Raw genomic sequence first — 18,837 nt, 5'->3', positions numbered from 1 at the left:
ACTGGCATCCTCCAGGCCAGACGCTGCCATCCCTCAGCTGAGGGAGTCTGTGCCCAGCCCCCTCCTGTGCTCACGAGGACGGGTGGGGGCAGTGGGCTGGAGTCTCATCCACAGAGCAGGGGAACAGTCAGAGGGACAGCACGGGGCATGGGACAGCTGTCCTGAATGAGCTCAGAACTTCCCAGGCAGCCACATGCTCGCTCCACATGCCGCTTGGACACACAGGGACCACAGAGCCTGCCACAGCCATGCCCCAGTCTCAGCATGGTTCCTGCCTCTAGGTACCCCCCACCCGCCCAGAGTGACGCAGGCAGAGGCTGCTGCACACGCACACGAGACACGCAGGGGCACACGCACATGTGTGCACAACAGATACACGTGTGTGCACAGACACTGAACATAGGGGAGGCTGTACACTTAAGCCACAATAGAGGTCAGAGCCTAGAGACACACACACACACAGACACGTTTACACAGAGACACACAGAATCACATGCACACATATGCACACACAGGCATACACAGAGGCACATACACAGGCACACAGATGTGCACACAGACGTATACACATGGGCACACACAGAGACATGCGCACACACATGCACACAGGCATGCACACAGGGTCAGGCACATACATGAACGTACTTGCTCACACACACACACGTTTGTATAGGACTGTGTCGGGAATGGCATGTCCCAGGGCGTCGACATCTGGGCTCGGCAGACACTCCAGTTCTCAGCAAAGTCGGGGCCGCCTGCTCCTGCCTAGGCACTGAGGTGGCCCTCAATGCCCCCAGCTGCTACAGCACCGCAGCACTGCCACTCACAGGGCTCACTCCCCGCCCACCCTCCGCTGTGCCTCAGGACAGCTTGGCCCGGCCCAGGCCATGTCTCCTCTAGGGTCCCTCTCACTGCCCAGCCTACAGCTCTGCTCCAGACAGCCTGACGGAACCACTCCGGGAAAGTGGCTACAATGAGCCCAGGTGTCTGTCCTGGAGTCCTGCTGTGACCCACAACCTTCTGTGTCTGTGCCTGGACATGAATGCAGGCCACGTTCGAATCACATTCAGATGATCTCTGTCCCGCCCTCCCCTGCTCTCCCTCCTCCTTACCCTGCCCTCCCTCCCCCCACCCCTGCACTCCCTTCTCCCTCCCCTGCTCTCACTTTTTTCCTCCTCCCTCACTCCCTCCCTCCCCATTGCTTTCTCCCTCCCTCCTCCCTTCCATCCCCTCCCTGAAACTTCCTCTTTCAGTTCCCCACTCCCCGGGCTCTGGCACACAGACTTCTCCAGCATTTTCAGGTGGGCACAGCAGGTCCTGTGCGTAACAGAACAGATTGGGCACTGCGCACGCGCTTCTCTCCTTGTTGCTCACTGGGACCCTTTCACAGGCCCTTCATCCAGTAACCTGGAGCCTATCCCATGTTCTGGCAGGTCAGCTGGCTGGCTCCTGGCCCCTATGGCCCTGCCTTGGCACCGAGTAAGAGCATGGGGTGCTGGCACCCATGGTGGAAGATGCGAACATGCAGGCATCCAAGGAGTGAGTGGTGGATGCCCCCATGACCCCCACGCTGCAGAGACAGGCACAGACTGCAGAGCAGAGTAGGCCTGGCGCATGAGGGCTCCTGGGCACGCAGGCGGGGCGCATGGACACTTACCTGTCGGTGCTGAGGGGACAGCTGGTAGCCCAGTCCGGTGAGGGCCGGGCCCTGCATCTTCTGCATCAGGGCTTTCTGCTGGGCGGGCAGCGCTGACCTCAACAGGGGCTGGCCGGCAGGAGGCTGGGCGGGCTGGGCGGGCTGGGCAGGCAGAGATGTGGGGTACTGTGGCAGGCAAGGTTGGCCAGGGGATGCCAGGGCAGGCGGCGGCTGCTGGCCACCAGGCTCAGGACCGAAGTGGAACAGGAGCTTGGTGCCACTGTGGGCACTGCCCACAAGGCCTCGTGGAGGCTCCTGCCGTGTGGATGGTGGGGTGTTGGCCTTCAGCAGGTAGCTGCCCAGGGCTTTGGACTGACCACTGCTCCCAGTGCCCCCGGGCATGGAGGAGCTCTGGGGGACGAATGACTGCTGGGTGAAAGAGGGGCTGGGGGTCTTCTCCTGTGAGAATGCGGGGGCCGTGGCACCCGGCCAGGTTGTGGGCTGTGATGGTGGCGGCAGGTGGCCATGGTGCTGGCGGTTGGCTGCGATCTGCTTCAGCTGCTGGGCATGGGACACCTCTTGCCAGCCGGGCAGGACCCGGCCCGTGCCGGGTACAGGCTGGGGCTGGCCCTGAGGGACCGAGGACAAGGGAGAGGAGACGGGGAGGGCAGGCGCGGCCACGGAGAAGGCAGGGCTGGCTGACGGGGGCCGCAGCTGAGGGGAGCCCGAGGCAGCCGGGCCCCGGCCTGGGGAGTACTCGCTCTTGACCAGGGGCTTGTCCGGGGCCAGGGCGGGCCCCGGTGGGCTCCTCTGGCTCGGTGGTTGGCCCAGGTCCAGGCTGAAGGGGTCACCCTGCTTGATGGTGGCGCTGATCATGTTGTCCAGCTCCAGGTCACTCAGGGGCGGCACGGAGATGCTGGACAGCTCGTTGAACAGCTCCTGCAGCTCGGGGTCCAGCTCGGCTGGCTCCTCACCCAGCCGCTGGCCAAAGGCTCCGTCTAGCTGCCGGCTGCAGGACATGGCCTCCCCCGGCTCCTTCTTCACCGGCTTCAAGCCCAGGCTGGACAGACCCTCGGTGGGTGGCGGGGCAGTCAGTGGGGCTGTGGGCTTCCGGGGAGGCGCCTGGTTGAGGGGCAAGGCCCCGGGCGCCATTGGGCTCTGTCCACTGTTGGCCTGGAAGGGCCCCTGGCCCGGCCCTGGGACCTCCCCGACGCAGATCTTCTTGATGTCCAGGAAGTTGCCGTCAAGGAAGCCGTTGGGCCTGCTGCCATGGGCGGGGTCCGGGGGAGGGGGCTGTTTTCTCTTCAGGGGTCCCTGGAGCTGGAAGACAGGGGAGGAGGGGAAGGTGAGTCCAGGTCTGGGACAGCTCAGCGCAGCCCCACTAGTCCCCAGACACCACGAGCACGCCACGGGAGGTGTCCCTGCACCCAAGGACAAGGGGTTCACGGAGACGCCTGGGTGCACTGCAGACCCCGTTTCCCCACCCCCCCACCCCCCACCATACTCAACCAAGGCTGTGAAGAAGCAGGAACTGCTGGCTCTAAGGATGGGTCCTGGCCAGCACATGGTGGGACGGAGCCACATCTGCCATGCTCTGGGGCTGCCCACCATCTTTCACATGTGGCACAGCCAGGCCAGGCTGTCACAGGCCCCTGCATGCACTGGGACATGGGCACGGCCGAGCAGGACAAGTGACTGTGCCCAGGCCTGGGGCTCTCACCCCAGCTCTGTGGGGCCAAGGGAGGCAGGAGATGCTAGTTCTCCAGCCTGAGGGCTTGGGCCTGTCAGGCAGGCGCTTAGGCCAGACTCTGCCCATAGGCATGTTCGTCTGGGGAAGGGGGAAGGAGACAGACCAGCAGAGGGGCCCCGGCGTTCTTGCTGGGAGGGCTGGGCTGGGACAGACCCTCTTTAGCGGCCACCAGTGCCCACTGCCTTCTCGACCGACCCAGCCACACGCTCAGACAGACAGACAGACAGCTGGGAGATGCACAGTCAGGGGCGAAGGCAGGGAATGACCTTCCTGGGGGCCTGGAGGTGGGCGAGGGGCCCATCTGCCGTGGCTGCCCGGCTCAGCTGACCAGTCCACATCTGCTCAGTGCAGAGCCCTCTCCCCCCTCTAGAGAAAACTCCCCCTACCACCCCCTCACTGTTCTGCTGAAGGTGCAAGCACTGCAGGGAGAGTCCAACCAGCACCTTGGCCGGGAGGTGCCAGGGATTTACATCTAGTTCTACTGCTGGGTCCTGAGCCACACCCAGAGAAGCTCCCTGTGTGCTTCTTGGGCTTGTTTTCGGTTTGAATTTTTGTTTCCTTTTTTTGGGGGGCCACCTTCAGCGGTTCTCAGGACTTACTCCTGGCTTGGGGATGGAATGGGGGTAGGTCACCGGTACGGCATGGTGAGGCTCCACAGCGGAGAGGGGATCAGAGCCTCTGCCTACAGCCGCCAGGGCTCAGAACGCTGCCGGGGTTGGGAGGGGCCCGTGGGTGCGTCCCACAGTCTCCTGCACCTCCCCAAAGTCCCCTTCCCTGTGCAACCCAGGTAGGGTCCAGCCCCTGCAGGACAATGGGCGAGCCCACGCTGGCCCTCGCCACTGCCGTTCAGGGCCCAGGACGGGGCTGGGGTGGCTCAACCAAGAGCCGTGTTGTTGGTTCTCTCCTGAAGGCCTCGGCACACGGGCATCTCTGGGATGCAGCCCTGCTCCAGCTGCCGCCACTGCTGGGGCCTCTCGGTCTTCCCTCCTGGAGCCATGCCCCACAGTACTGATTCAGCGCCTGAGTGCCACAAACAAGGACATGGAAACTGCCCCGGGTTTCCCCTTCATGGAAGGGGCCCAGTGCCCCAAACTCTGCAGCCCAGGTCCCGCTGCTCGGGGAGGACGGGGAGGCCCTCGGTGCCCAGCGCACAAAGGACCCAGGGCAGCCACCGGAGAGCTGAAGGCACCAAGTTCAGTCCCCTGCACCCCACCAGGAGTGAGGCCGAGCACAGAGCCTGGAGTCAGTCTGAGCACTGCTGGCTATGGCCCCAAACCCTTCAGAAACTTCCGTGAAGCTCGAACCCATAATTTCCCAATGATGAGGCCAGTTCCAGGCAGGCCGGTGTCTGGGGTCAGAAATGTTTAATGCACAGTATCAGCCCTCTGGGCCAGAAGAGACAGGAAGTAGACAGCAAATCTCTAGCACAAAGTTTCCGGTGCCCATCGGGGATATAGGTACAGAGTCTCCATTTCTGCCCTTAGAGAACCAGATACAGAAGGAGTAAAGGGCCCCAGTGGGCCCATGGGGGATGGGAAGGGGCAACATTTTAGCAGTCAGCCTGAGGGTGGAGCGTCACAGCTGTAAGAGCTACAAACTGCCAAGAACCTGGGCGCAGGCCAGTGAGAACCTGGTGAGCGAGAGGCCAGGAGCCCACAGCACCTTCACGGCCCTGAGGACCAGCAGGAGCCAAGATCAGTGAGTACCCGCCACCCCCGCCCCGTACCCTGAAACCCACTGGCAGCCACAACAACCTCAGCCAATGCGGCAGGTAGGGCGCACAGGCACATCTCCGCGGGCACAGCCCACCGCCAGGTTCCGGTTAGATGGGACGAAGCCTGGCCTGGTGGCTTTACAGAGGCAGAATGGAGACTGGGGGTAGCAGGATCCAGGGAAAGGGGTGACCGGGGCACGGCAGCCATAAAACCAGGAAGGGAAGCGGAGTGGAATAAGAGAGAGTACAAGAGAGAAGATGCCAAATCCCCCCCGCCGAGGCCCCCCTGCCCTGTGTCCCCCCTGCCAGTGTCCCCCGAGGGCCGTCTATTGGCCACTCGTTGAGTTCTCAGGCCTATGGCCATGGTAGTTATTCATCTGGCTGTCCCAGAGGGAGCAAAGCTGCTTCCCTTTTCCTTACATTCCACCGGGTGGTGCAGGAAATTGATGAAAACTCTCCCAGCGCTCCTGATGGCTGCTAATGGGGTCTGACTTCACGGCTCCCCATCCCCGTGGGAGGTGGGAGGTGGTGCATGGCCACAGCCCAGAGGCCTCTTGGAGAATGAGGGACCCTGGGAGCTGGCGCAGGTGGGTCCATCTCAAACTGCGCTCAGGGGGTCCCAAGCCGCCGGGGAGGCACTGGGTGTTTCCCCAGGCACTTCTTCCAGTGCTTGGAACATGTCACTAAATCCCAGTGCAGCCCTGCCCAATCGGTCACTGCCCTCAGGCCACAAAGGGGATGTTCCCGCACCTCTGCCCACGCTCCCTGGTTCCATTGGTCGCTCTGCTGGCCGGTCACCCAGCACTCTGCAGCCCCTGCACTCAGCCCGTGGACACAGGAGCAACATGAGGCCACGCTGGGGCCTCAGGTCTCCCAGAGCACAGGCTTTGGGTGCAGGCTGGGCCATGTTCGGGGGCCACCCAGGTCCCTCCTTGGCCAACTCACCCATGCTGGTCAGCAGCGCAAATGTTTCCTCAAAGGACAGGGCTCTCCTGCCCCTGCTTTCTGCAGTGGGCTGTGGCCATCACTGGGACCACAGAGGGATGGGGTTCAGCCCTGACCACAAACGCACACTGCCCTGTGCCCCTAACCAGAGACAGAGAGTGGCCACGGTGGTCCACGGGGTAGTGAAGAGCAGCATCGGGCCAATGCCCAGGAGAATGTGTATCTGCTGGGGGCTTGGGGGCTCTGTGACTCCCGGCACTACCCTGAGCTGCTGGGTCCCACAGCCTTCTATGGTGCACCTGAGGGCGTGGGGGGGCTTCGGGCCTGATCCCCACGTGGCTGCAGATGCTCTAGGGCCCCCACCAGCTGGGATAGCCGTGGGCAGCTATGGGCACTCACTGGCTCCCTCTCTCTAGGCCGGAAATCCCTTTCTCTCCAGCCAGCGGAGCGTCTGAGCAGCAGTTTTCTGTGGAGGAAACAACTTTCCCCCATGTTGATTACAGGGACTCTCAGGTTTGTCTGACGAGAACCACAAGCTGATGACCCACCAACCCAACTCTAGCTTTTGGGCGAAAAGGAAACTGCAGCAATGCCGGGGTCTGTCCACATGAGACTTAGAAAGGACGCCGGCTAAACGGAGAAAAAATAGCAATAACCTTTTAAAACATTAATTTAGACTTTTATTGGAGGACAAAGCATCTGGAGAGCTGAAAGCCGGCATTGTCTCTCTCTGCGCTCTCTACAGAGCCCTGGCACGAATGCAGCCGCCTCGGGGGGTGCTGGCCAAGGTCCGGTCATCATCAGAGCGTGGCTGCCTTTGGCCAAGAAGCCTTTATTTGGCAATGTTGAAAACTGCTGACAAATGGGATTCTTCCGGTCTGGGAGAGCAAGATCCCCTATAGATGCAGTCGGGTGGGAAGAGGGGCAAAGTGTGGCGCTCCAGGCGACTCCCCTGGGCTGGCCTGTGCCTCTCTCCTCCGGGCTCTGGGGAAGTCTCTGGAGACCAGCGTGTGGACCCTGGGTGGACACTTCCTTCCACCCCTGTCCAGGTCTGTCCCTCTCAGAGGCAAGGCCGTCAGAGGCCCCGTGACCAACCCCCACCAGGGCAACTGACAGGAAAGGGCGGGGTGCGGCCATGGGCCCCTCCAGCCAGAGCCGACTTCTTCAGTCACAGCTGGGGGTGGGGACTAGGGCCAGGGACCAGGGCCGGGGCTATGGGAGGCAGAGCTGTTGCCGAATACACCTGAGGACTGGGCACACCCCTCTGACAGGACCGCCGGGATGCAGGAAGCTGGGGGCAGACACCTCCTTCCAGGGTCCCTGTTTCCTGCCCAAGGGAGGGTGGGTCCATCCTGAAGGTCCATCATCATGCTGGCCAGAGGAGAGGAAGGACATGAGCATCCCAGGACGGCTGAGAGGTCAGAGGCTGGACCCGGGCCATACCCCGTCCTCTGTGCGGGGCCCAGAGGGAAGGACGCCTGGCCGGTCCCTACCACCTCAGACCCCAACATCACAAGAGGCTTTTCATAGACATTCCCGAGCCCATAGGAGCTGGGGGCCCCGTGAGGCCCTGCTCAGATGAGGAGAAGGACAGCTGGGCAAAACAGGCCCTTCCCAGGGCCAAGGCAGCTTCCTGGTGGGGCCACATTTTCCTAGACCGAGCCCGTCCTTCTCAGCCCTTCATAGCACAGGGTGAGCCCATGTGCCAGGGTCACACACAACAGGGTCAGGGATGGGAGATTCTGACGTGCCCCACCCCCACCCCAACACTTCCTGCCTTCCCTGGAGACTCCAGGGGCCCAACGCTTCACATGCCCTCAGGCTGCCCTGCAAGAACCCGCCCATCTCTGCCAGTCCTAGTACTTCTTCAGCTTCCTCTCCCCTGCCTCTTCTCACTGGAGTCAGATTCTTTTTGGGATGACGACAGGCGGGTGGGCATTTCCTAGGCCTGTGGGAGGGCACAGTGGGCCAGTGTGAGCCAAGCCTCTGCCTAGCACCCTTAAGCCCGCCGGCGCCCTTCACAGTCGCACTGGGCCACAGAGCGGGCTGCTTCCTCCACTCTGGCACAGCCCGTCCATGGCCCCTGGAACCCAGCGTCCTTGGGAGTCAACTCCTGCACAAGCAGAGGGCGTGCGTTTCCAGGGACAAAGCACAGGTCAGAAGCGGCAAGACTGATGCAGCTGGACTTAGCTCTCTCTCTCTCTGCTCTCTAGCCCCTCTGCTTTCTCTCATCGCTATCCAGCCCCTTCTCTCTCTCACTCTCTAGCACTCACCTCCCCTTTCTCTCTCAGCGATCCAGCTCACTCTCCTTGCATCAGTCTCTCCACGGAGAAAACCCCGGAGTTACTAGGGAGGGAATGAGTTGGGAGACGCCCAGGGGATTCTGGGGTCCAAAAGGTTCCCTCCACGCGGGGAAAGGGACATGGCCAGGAAGAGATGGGGTGGGGTGGGGGTGGGGTCCTGCTCTGTGTGCTAGAGGAGGCGGCCAGCTTTGCTCCTGGGCAGAGGGGCGCGCTGAGTGCAGGTACATGGCATGGGGTGCAGACCCCCACGAGGGCTGCTCCATGGAAACATGGGCATGTGTGCTGGCCACAGATACCGCCCTGCCCACGGCAGGCATCTCCTGCGCTCGCTCGGGGCCCATGGCTCACTGCTCAGGCCCAGACACGTTCACAGGAGCCCCCCAGCTCCCTGAACGAGGAACTGCCCGGAGCAAAGCACGGCGGGTCTTGCTTTCTGCAGGTTGGGTTTGTCCGCCCACCTCCCGGACACCAGGAACTGTTCTGTTCGTCTGTTCTTCCTTTGGGGCTGCTCTGGGTGAAACATAAGAGCCGAGGCCGGGAACACAGCGTTGCACCTCTAGGAGTGATGGGGCATGTGATCCGAGGGCAAGAGTTGACCTGCAGCACACCAGGGCTCACACACCAGAAATGGAAGAAGCAGTCCTGTCTCAAGGTCCCAGCTGCCAGGATGCAGGGGTACAGTGTGCCGATGCAGGGGTGCAGTGTGCCTGCCAGCCTGCACTACTGTTTCTTAGGGTTTAATATTCTGCTCTGCTAATTCAGTTTGGTTGGGGGCCACAGTGACAGTGCTCGGGGCTGACTCTCGGCTCAGTGCTCGGGGATCACTCCTGGTTCTGTGCTCGGGGACCATTCCCCAAGGACCCCTCATGGCTGTGCCATCCTCCCTGTCCCAGTGAGTCCAGGAAACACCCTTCAAGGAGACAAAGCTCTAACGGTGCTGACACAGGACAAGTGTCACTACCGCATCACCACACAGCACCAACCATAGCCATGAGTAAAAATGACGCTGGGACACACCCGGCCCACAAACACAGAGTCTCAGGGAGGTGCAGTCCAAGGCACTGTCCAAACGTCCCACTTGGTGTCCCCACTGGGAGTCCCTGGCCACACCCCATACTGCCCCCGCAAGGAGGAGGTGGCTGGGAAGGGATGGGGCAAGACCTTCCCGGCTCCGTGTGCTGAGAACAGGGGAGGGAGGGCACTCCGCAGAGTGCTGAGGGCCGGGAGGGGGATGGGGAGGCGCTCTGTGGACAAAGTACCACTAGGCAGGACAGTGCGTTTGGGATGTGCTGGGCATTCTCACCAAGCGCCCCTGGGGATGACCCCCCAGAGCAGCAGCCAACCTGCCCGTACCCCACACCGGGCAGTGCATGCTCAAGGTCCCTCTCCCCAGGTGGGGGGACTGCAGGCACACAGGGGTTTCCAGACCACAGACCTGCAGGCCTGTCCCACACACTATGACAGGACAAATGTCCGGGCTTTGGGCGTGGCCCGGGACGGCTCCCTCAAGGCTGGAGTCAGCTCCCAGGTCCCCTGGGCAGCATCATGTACCTCTCTGAAACAGGAGGGACTGAGGGCTGGGCCACGGGGACGGGGACAGATGTGCAGGTGCCCAAGGGGGCTCACAGGGTCCCTAGACCAGCCCCACTACAAGTCTGCCTTCTGTGCCACAGCGGAGCCAGCAGACCGAGGCACTGGGCAGCTGTTGCGTGCAGCCCGTCCTGGCACATCCCCCTCACCCCCATGGGGGAGCCCAAACACAACCTGTGTGCACTGGTCCAGGGCCTGGCTTTGCCCAACGAACCCGAGCCTTCCACTGCCTCCCCGCTGCCCACATCGGGGACTGAGAGAGTTCTGACCAAATTGTATTAAGTAATAATTGATGTTTTCTCACTCAAAATTAATTCGACACACAGATAACAGCCACTCCAGGCTTCTCGTCTTCCCAGGCTGCCAGCACCATCTTTCTCATGGCTGCCGTGGAACCAGGGAGTGGGCCCTGGAGCTCCCGTGTCTCCCTTGACTCCCCGAGCCTGGCCCTCCGGAAGTGGGGTGTGGGCACCGTAGCGAGGGCAACCCAGGGCACACGGCAGAAACTTCCCCTTCCTGGCCAGCTGAGCTCAGGCCGCAGCTGTCCCTCTTCTCTGCAGAGGGAAGCCCAGGAGGGGCACCTCCAGGAAGGTGTGTGACTATGAGTGCAGGGCCACGGGGCCCACGGCAACAGACAGGTGGGCTGGGCCCCGGCCACCTCCAGGTGCTGCTCGCACAGCCCTGTGACAGGGGAACTGAGAGGCCAAGATGGGCTTAGGGAGTTCTGAGGAAGGGAGGGGAGGCGACCCTCAGCACCCATCTCCCAGGTACCTCCTGCTAACCTGGGGCACAGGTAACCCCACCCTTCAGATGTGGCACAGGTAACCCCCAGCACTTGGTGACATGGGGTACAGGTAATCCTGCCCTCGGGTGATGTGGGGAACAAGTAACCCCACGCCTCAGGTCACATGTGTTACAGGTAATCCTGCCCTCAGGTGACATGGGGTACAGGTAACCCCACCCTTAGGTGACTCAGGTACAGGTAACCTGGCCCTCAGGTGACTGGGTACAGATAACCCTGCCCTCAGGTGACTGAGGTACAGGAACACTGCCCTCAGGTGAAATGGGGTACAGGCAACCCCATTCTCAGGTGACTTGGGGTACAGGTAACCCCCCTGCCCTCAGGTGACTGGGGTACAGGTAACTCTGCCCCTCAGGTGACTGGGGTACTGGTAACCCCGCCCTCAGATAACATGGGGTATAGATAACCCTACCCTGAATGACTGGGGTATAGGTAACCCTGCCCTCAGGTGACATGGGGTACAGGTAACCCTGCCCTTAGGTGACATGGGGTACAGGTAGCCCTGCTCTCAGGTGACTGAGGTACAGGTAACCCCACCCCCAGGTGACATGGGATATAGGTAACCCTGCCCTCAGGTGACATGGGGTACAGGTAACCCTGCCCTCAGGTGACATGGGGTACAGGTAACCCTGCCCTCAGGTGACTGGAGTACAGGTAACCCTGCCCTCGGGTGACATGGGGCACAGGCACCTGCCTTTCGGGGGACATGCAGGGGTGCCCCAGGTGTTGGCAGGGAGGACAGGTGGGGGGGTAGGGTCATGCCTGGGGCTGTTGTCATGGGAATCAGGAAGAGAGACCAGAGAGTCAGGAAGGCCACAGGAAGGCCCCCAATAGCCCAACTCCACCTGCACCCCAGGTCCACCCAGTGCCGCTACTGCACCCTTGCTTCACTCAGAGGCCCGGCCTGCTGACAGGGCACCGTCTCCTCAGCACTCAGGGAAGCCCAGGCCCAGCCACTACTCCCTCAGGAGACGTCTCCTGCGTGAGGAGGACAGGCTGAACACTCAGAGGAAGCTGGATGCAGCCAAGGCTCGGACGTGCCCTCAGCTGCTCCCTCCAGCACTGGGGCTCAGTCCCCAGGACCCTTGGCCTGGGGTCATTGCTCCCCTCAGCCCCGGGCTCACCATCAGGCATGCAGGGGGAACAGCGGGCTGGGCCGCTCCTTCCACGGATGGTTCATTTCAGGCCTCCTGACCGTGCCTTCATTTCTTTCTCTACTGCTTATTTTGTGACCTAGAAAATTCTACAGAGCTTGCAGGAATCAGAATGTCAGGGCTTCTAGCCTGGAGGGCGGGGGCGGGGGGCTCTTCCTCAGGGGCAGCCGGATGGCCAACTAAACCAGCAGAACTGAACGCAAGTCAAGAGAATATGCCCGCCCCGGGCACCAGAGAAAGGGGGACACACCCCAGCCCACCCTCCCCTAACAGACTTGTCCTCGCACTCTGAGGAAGGGGTCTTGTCTCTAGCCCTCTCCTGCGGGGGACGCCTGATGCCCATGCTGGCCCAGATGAACAGGCCGCCATTTGCTCGTGTACAGACCACCAAAGCAGGGCCGGGTGACATGAGGGTACTGCCCCGCCCAGACCTGCCTTGGGCTTCTCCGGCATCACTGGTGGCAGCCGTGGAAGGCCCAGAGAACCCCAAGTGGTCCAGGTCCCCCTGGTGCCCCAGAGCCACGAGGCCCGACCAGGAACCCAGGCTGCTGGTTTGATGAGCGTCTCCCCAGCAGCACCCTGACCCCCATGAGCTCACTGCAATGAGATGTCCCTGCTGTCTACAGGGAGGACGCGTCCTAGCTCTCCTGTCCTGGAGGAGCAGGAGACAAGAGAGGGGGAGCTAGTGGGGCTGCAGGCGGGCACTCCCCACACCTTCTCGGGAACCTGGTGGCATCTGGGCCTACCGAGCGCAGGGTGGCAGCTCTGGGGCCCCCGTCTAGCCGTGACCTAGGATGAAAGCACCCGGAGTGTGGGTGCAGGCATGCTGCCCATCAATGCCCGGCTCAAAGACCTCTCACTGGGGCACGGAGAGGCCAGCCTGGATCCAGCCTGGTGCACAGAGGCTCCGGGTCCCCTCCACAGCCACTGCAGGACACGAGGGCCTTGACCATCCTCCAGGCCTTTCCATTCTTGCTGCCACCCACGGAAACGAGGTTTGAACGACATGCCCGCTTTGTCCGCTGGGTCTGAGCTCCCTCACGCCCACCTGATCCATCTCCCCGACTGTCCCTAGGGGGCTTGGAGGAGCCGTTTACAAAGGAATGTCTTTGTTCCTCCTGGTGACCTCTTGAATTGGCTTTGCACAGCCATGGGACAAGCCGCAGAGAGGAGACCACGGCCACAGGCAGACACCCAGCCTGGCACAGCAGTACCATGGCCTTCGGGACTCGGGACAGGTAGGGTCAAGTGGCTCAGCTCCCCCTGCTCCTCGACGCCCGCCAGGCTCCCCGCTGTGGCAGCACATGCCCAGCCTGGGCCCAGAACCTCCTGCTCCCATCCTCGCCTGCCGGGAGGTGCACACAGAGGTTCCCTTCTGGAAGGATCCAGGCACGTCTATAGGCAGAGAGACCTTGACTCAGGAAAGAAGACAGCATGTGAGGAAATGGCTGTGAAGGTGGATGGGAGTGTGGGTGTGGAGGGGTCGAGGCAGATACCCTACTTTGGACACCACCTGGCAGGAGAGCGGCCCCTCAGGCCTGGCGATCACCCCAGGTCCCCCCTCCCGGCACTGCCTGGGCGACAGTCAGAGGGTGACTGTGTGTGCTGTGGGGTACGGGAGGGGCATCAAGACAAGGAAATCCCTTCTGAGTTCTGGACCACTGAGTGGATGCGACACTTACTCTAGAACCCCAGTGAGCGAGGAGACGAGAAAGGAGAGAGGGAGTGGCCACTGCCATTTCCTCAGCTTCTCCTTCCCGAGGAAACGGTTTCACCATTGGACACTGAGATGATGAGGAAAACCACTATTTCCCATGATTCTGGGACTTGGCTGAGCTGGAGCGGTTGGGGTGGAAGCATGAGCAGGTGCAAGCATGAGCCTCGCTAGCCCACGCAAGAACCGGGAAACCGCATGGGACAGTGAGCCCTGGCAGGCCTGCCTGGGGCTTCTGGTGAGTTGGTCTAGGGAGGAATGAAACAAGATGTGGCCCGGAGCCCAGTGGCCCCATCTGCTCTGGACATGGCTCGTCCACGGTTCACTGGAATGCAGGTGAGGCACCGTCCCGACACTGGCCCTGGGACCAACGAGCAGGCCCGATGCCCCCGTTCCAGGTGAGAGCACCGGGGACTAAGGACAGCTGAGCTTCCGCCCCCACCTCAGCTTCTCTCCTTCCTCAGGCAGCTGGGGGGGACAGTCCCTGGCTCCTCAGGGCCCAGCACCCTCCGCTGTTGGCCATACTGCTGCAGAGAGACACAAAACACAGGCCTGTCCATGGAAGAGAAAGACAGAGGGCTGGCCTCCAAACAAAGCCACAACAATGAGAGACAGGCCAGCAGGCCAGCGGGTCAGCGGGTCAGCGGGTCAGAGGGACGCACTGTGGCGGCTGGCAAGGGGGTGTGGAGCCAGCCGCGGCAGTTCTCCATGGACCAGCTCGGACCCAGAGCCTGGCCTGCTGATGAGGTGGGCAATTGTGCCTTCTGAAGGGATCTTTTCTCATCTCCCCAAGTCTCACACATGCAGCCACCCGCCTTCTCCTCCTCAGGGAGCAACACAGGCCTTCCCTCCCTATTAGCCACGGCACAAGAGGGAAACGGTGTCCTCAGGAAACACTCCCGAGATGCCCCTTCTTGGGAAGACTCTTGGGAAGAAGCCGGTTGCTCCCTCCCCGGCTTCTCCCACACGCTCCCACATGGCTTTCTACTGAGAATCGTGGTCCTCATGATCCTCATGAGAGAGAAGTCCACGCCTGACAGAAAACAGGCAACTAAACCCACTCACACTCACGAGTTTTCTCTGATAATTTCTATGTAGACATGAAGTAAGAGGAGCTAAATATTCTGAGCAGTGCAGACAGCAAAGCTGTATGAGCCAACCTGGGCACCTCACTCGTCCCTCCATCCACCCGGGCATGTTATGGATCCCTCACACACTGGCGCGATCGGGGACGCGTTCCCCGCCATCTCTTACTGATCATCTACTTACCATCCCCGCATCTGCCGTCCACCCAGTCTTGACCTTCCCATGCGTCCGAGCACCGCTGCCGGACGCCTCCTGGCCTGGCCTGCTTCTGTCAAGTCCACTGCCATGAACGGCCCTGAGAAGCACAGGGCTGCGGGGACCCTGCACAGCACCCTCAGGCCATACCTGTGACACCCGTATGCATGGGACACACCATGGGGAGGGATGTTTGCCCATGCCTGAAGACAGGACTCGACTCGACAGACTGAGGCAGTGGGGTGGTGGGCTGGGGTCTCTGTGTCCTCTGGGTGCTGCCCAGCATGGGGACACAGGACTGTGCCAGGCACACCCACCCCTGGATAAATGGAGCCCATGCTGGCCTCAACCTAGGAAAGAGAATGATCCCAAACTTGTCCTCCTGAACGTGGCCACTGGCCCAGGAAGTGACCACCAGTCTCTCCTGGAGGCCCCAGCTCTACGTGACCCCAGCTCACAGATCCCATGTGCCAAGGCTGGACCAGCAGCCACAGATGGTGCTGGGGACACACCCTCCCCTCCGGGTGGACACTGAGAGGGATGTGTCTGCCACACCCCTCACACTATTGGGCCAGTGGCCTGTTGGGGCTGGATGCCTCAGTGCAGCCCAGACTTAATCCATGCTAGAGCCCTGCTCTTGGCGGGACAGTCCCTGGCAGGGGCAGCCCTGGGGTGGGCTGGTCCCTCTCTAAGATCCAGGGCCACATTCTGTGTGGGAGCCCCCCCAGGAAAGCGGGGGGACGCCAAGGTTCTGGAGCCTGTCCAGCGTGGCTACACCCAGCTCCTCAGTTAGAAGGCGTCTGTGGCTTCCCGCCAGGAAAAACGTCTCCACATTCTCCACAGAAGAGGAACCAGAGAACAAAGGCCAGAGCCTGTCCAGGCGTGTCCATCAGGGAGAGGCCAGAAGGACAATGGCCTCTGGTGGCGGGCCCCAGTGTGGCTCCCAGCTGACACCTGCGGGCACCTGTGGCCAAGAACGGGGCCTTCCCACAGGACAGCGAGAGCCTCGTGTCACAGATGGTCACGGCGACGGACTCCTCTGGGCCGGCACTGCTGGTGTCAGCAGCTGGACACCAAGAGCCTGAAACTCTGCTCCGGACAGCTATGAACTCAGGGAGCTGGGAGTTTCTAAACCACATGAAATGCAAACGCTCCCAAGCACAGAAGCTCCAGACCCACAGAGCTGGTGGGACCCCAGAGCACTATTTAGGAGTCCCTGGATGCAGCACGATCCGACCAGGGGTTTTGCACATGATGGGCCAGGCGGCTCAGCCCGGGGCAGGAAGTGTCCACTGGGCTGGGCTCCTGAGGCCACGCCCCAGGAAACCAGCTTCCCGGCAGCACCGAGCCCAGCTCTCTCTGAGGAATGATTGGAATCTCTCTCGGGAACCAGCTTGTGCCGGGGAGGAAAAGTTCCCACATTTGGAAACGAGGCGCTGACAGGTTTCAGCCCCAGCCCCCCTTGCCACACTCCTGCAATTTGTAACTTGCTGCAGGCCTGGCCCTGTCCCACCGGTTGCTGACCCCCAACAAGGTAGAAGCGGCAGCAGCACTGCGTGTGACCTGTGTGCAAGTGTGTGTGCATGTGTATGCAAGTGTGTCCACTTGTGTGTGTGCACATGTGTGCGAGTATGTGCACATGTACGAGTGTGTGTGCATGTGTGTGAGTGTATGTGTGACTGTGCAAGTATGCATGTATGTGCGTGTGTGTATATACATGTGTGCAAGTGTGGATGTGTGCACATGTGCAAGTATGTACATGTCTGTGTGCATGTGTTTGTGTGCATGTGCTTATGTGCATGTATTTGTGACATGTACATGTGTTCATATTCTATGTGTGATTACATGTTTATAGTTGTGTCACTGTGTGCAGGTGCATGAACGGGAGCCAGGCAGGAACAAGGAGCATGTGACGGAGCACCAATGTACAGAGTGGAAGTAGTAGTGAGCGGGAGACCAGCCCTCCTTGGAGAACAGGGCAGAGGAATAAGAAAACCCAGCCCTGGGCCAGATTCCTGCCCCAAAGCGTGAGCCCAGGCCTAGGGCCACCACCTGCACCCCGTACTGCCCCCTTTAGGGTCCCTGGCCATGCTGTGGTGAGGTAAACACCTCAAAGGCATGTGGTTCCAGGAGTGATGTGCAGGCCCCGCAGGCAGGCTGTGCTGGCCCTGGAGGCCACAGGGACATCGCAGTGACCCTGGACACCACCCAGAGAAAGGGCATGAGACAGTGAAGTGTGTGCCCAGACAGGCACCACCCGCACCCCCGCAGTGGCAGCTGCAGGGAGAGTGACAGGGGATAGGCTGCCTGTCTGCCTCTCTCTGCCCCCTCGCTCCCCCAAGCTCGTGTTCTGGTGAATGGAATTTCCGTCCTCTGCTGCCCCCACATCTCTCTAAGGAAGCTGCATTCAACAAAAACTATCTTGCTTTATTTTTTTTTTTTTTTATTTTTTTTTTTTTTGCTTTTTGGGTCACACCTGGCGATGCACAGGGGTTACTCCTGGCTATGCACTCAGGAATCACCCCTGGCCGTGCTCAGGGGACCATATGGGATGCTGGGATTTGAACCCGGGTCGGCCACGTGCAAGGCAAACGCCCTACCAGCTGTGCTATCTCTCCAGCCCCAAAAAACTATCTTGCTTTAAACAAAAATAAAAAAAAAAGAAAATGAGAGAGAGACATGATGTCACGGGCCATAGCAACCTGCCGTGAATTAATCTTCTGGTCCCAGATTTCACTTCACTCATACTTGTAGGATGGGGCTGCCCAGAATTTCTTGGGAGGTTGGTGATTTGCCACCAACTGGGCCAGAATTTCTATGTGAGACAAGAGGTCAGGGTGCTCCCTGGATAGAATGCTGGGCTGACCTGGGCCCAGCTACTCCCAGGACCGGATGTCACAGAGCTGAGATGGCCAGGCTGGCCATAGTCCCCGCTGCTGTCTTAGTGGAACTCATGTTGATGGAGCAACGATGGTGATTGACCATCTAGAAACAGTTCCCTGATCTTTTCCAAATGGAACCGACTCCATCCTTAAAAACTGGGTGGTTTCGGGGAAGTCAGGGCTTTGCAGGGGCTGCCGGCTCTCCAGGCAGGAGAGGAGCGACTCAGTGCTGGGAAGGGCAGCCAAGGGCGTCAGATGAGCAGTCCTCTCATTGGCCCCTCGAATGGATGGAGAGGAGGCTGCCAACTAGAACCCAGGCACGTCAGCCGCAAGCAACGAGCAGTGTCTGTCTGGGGCTCAGCTTTGACTCCCTAACGCTGTCGGCCAAACGCTCAAAAAATGCCTAGAAGAGTGTGGGATGAACAGGGCCACAGGGAAAACTGACGGTTCCAAAGTGTGCACTGGGTGAGTGAAAGACAAGAGAGGACGCAGGCTGTGAGCATGATAGGCAGGGAGACAGGTGAGAGAGCTGTTCTGCCCCATGGAAGGGCCCTGGGGCCAGGACAGGCAGGAGGCTGCATGCCCATCGGCATAACGTAGACGGACTCGCCTGTGAGCACGGTGAGTCTGAGCTCTATGCCCAGCTCGGGCTGTCGCCCTTTCCCCACTGGACTGCCGCCCTCACATCATATTCAGCCTCCCAGGGCCCACTTTCAGGACTTCAAGGAGGCTCCAGGGCAAGCCATGTTCAGAGTCAGCCAAAACGTCCGCACAGCCAGAAACTCAGGTGTGATAGCCAGGCCTGGCACGGCCAAGGTGTGAGTCTGATCCTCTCAAACAGGTGCCTGAGCACCCGGAGTGTGGCCCGGAGTAAAATCACAGCTAGGGTCGATGGCTCAGGTGTCAGGGCACATGCTCTAGAGGTGGCATGACCTGAGCCCGAGGCTTAGAACACAGCCAGGCACAGCCCAAGGTGGCACCACCCAGCCAGTGCAGCGCCCAGCCCTGCTAGCCCCATCCAGTGGTGATAGGACTCCTGAGCACTGCTCCCCACCCCACAAGTACC

At 60.9% G+C, this 18,837-nt stretch overlaps 1 protein-coding gene across 1 annotated transcript in view; it reads right to left on the bottom strand.

Annotated features, from left to right (window-relative positions):
• Positions 1-18,837, bottom strand: part of MAML2 (mastermind like transcriptional coactivator 2) — an 89,198-nt gene that overhangs the window by 15,658 nt on the left and 54,703 nt on the right. Inside the window, exon 2 of the mRNA XM_055133763.1 lies at positions 1,658-2,956. Coding sequence (XP_054989738.1) covers positions 1,658-2,956 — 1,299 coding nt within the window. The remainder of the gene's footprint in view (positions 1-1,657; positions 2,957-18,837) is intronic.

This window comes from Sorex araneus, chromosome 3 (genome assembly GCF_027595985.1).
Source record: "Sorex araneus isolate mSorAra2 chromosome 3, mSorAra2.pri, whole genome shotgun sequence".
In the NCBI taxonomy this organism is placed as follows: domain Eukaryota; kingdom Metazoa; phylum Chordata; class Mammalia; order Eulipotyphla; family Soricidae; genus Sorex; species Sorex araneus.
The sequence above is the reverse complement of the archived record's forward strand: the minus strand, read 5'-3'. Positions and strand labels throughout refer to the sequence as shown.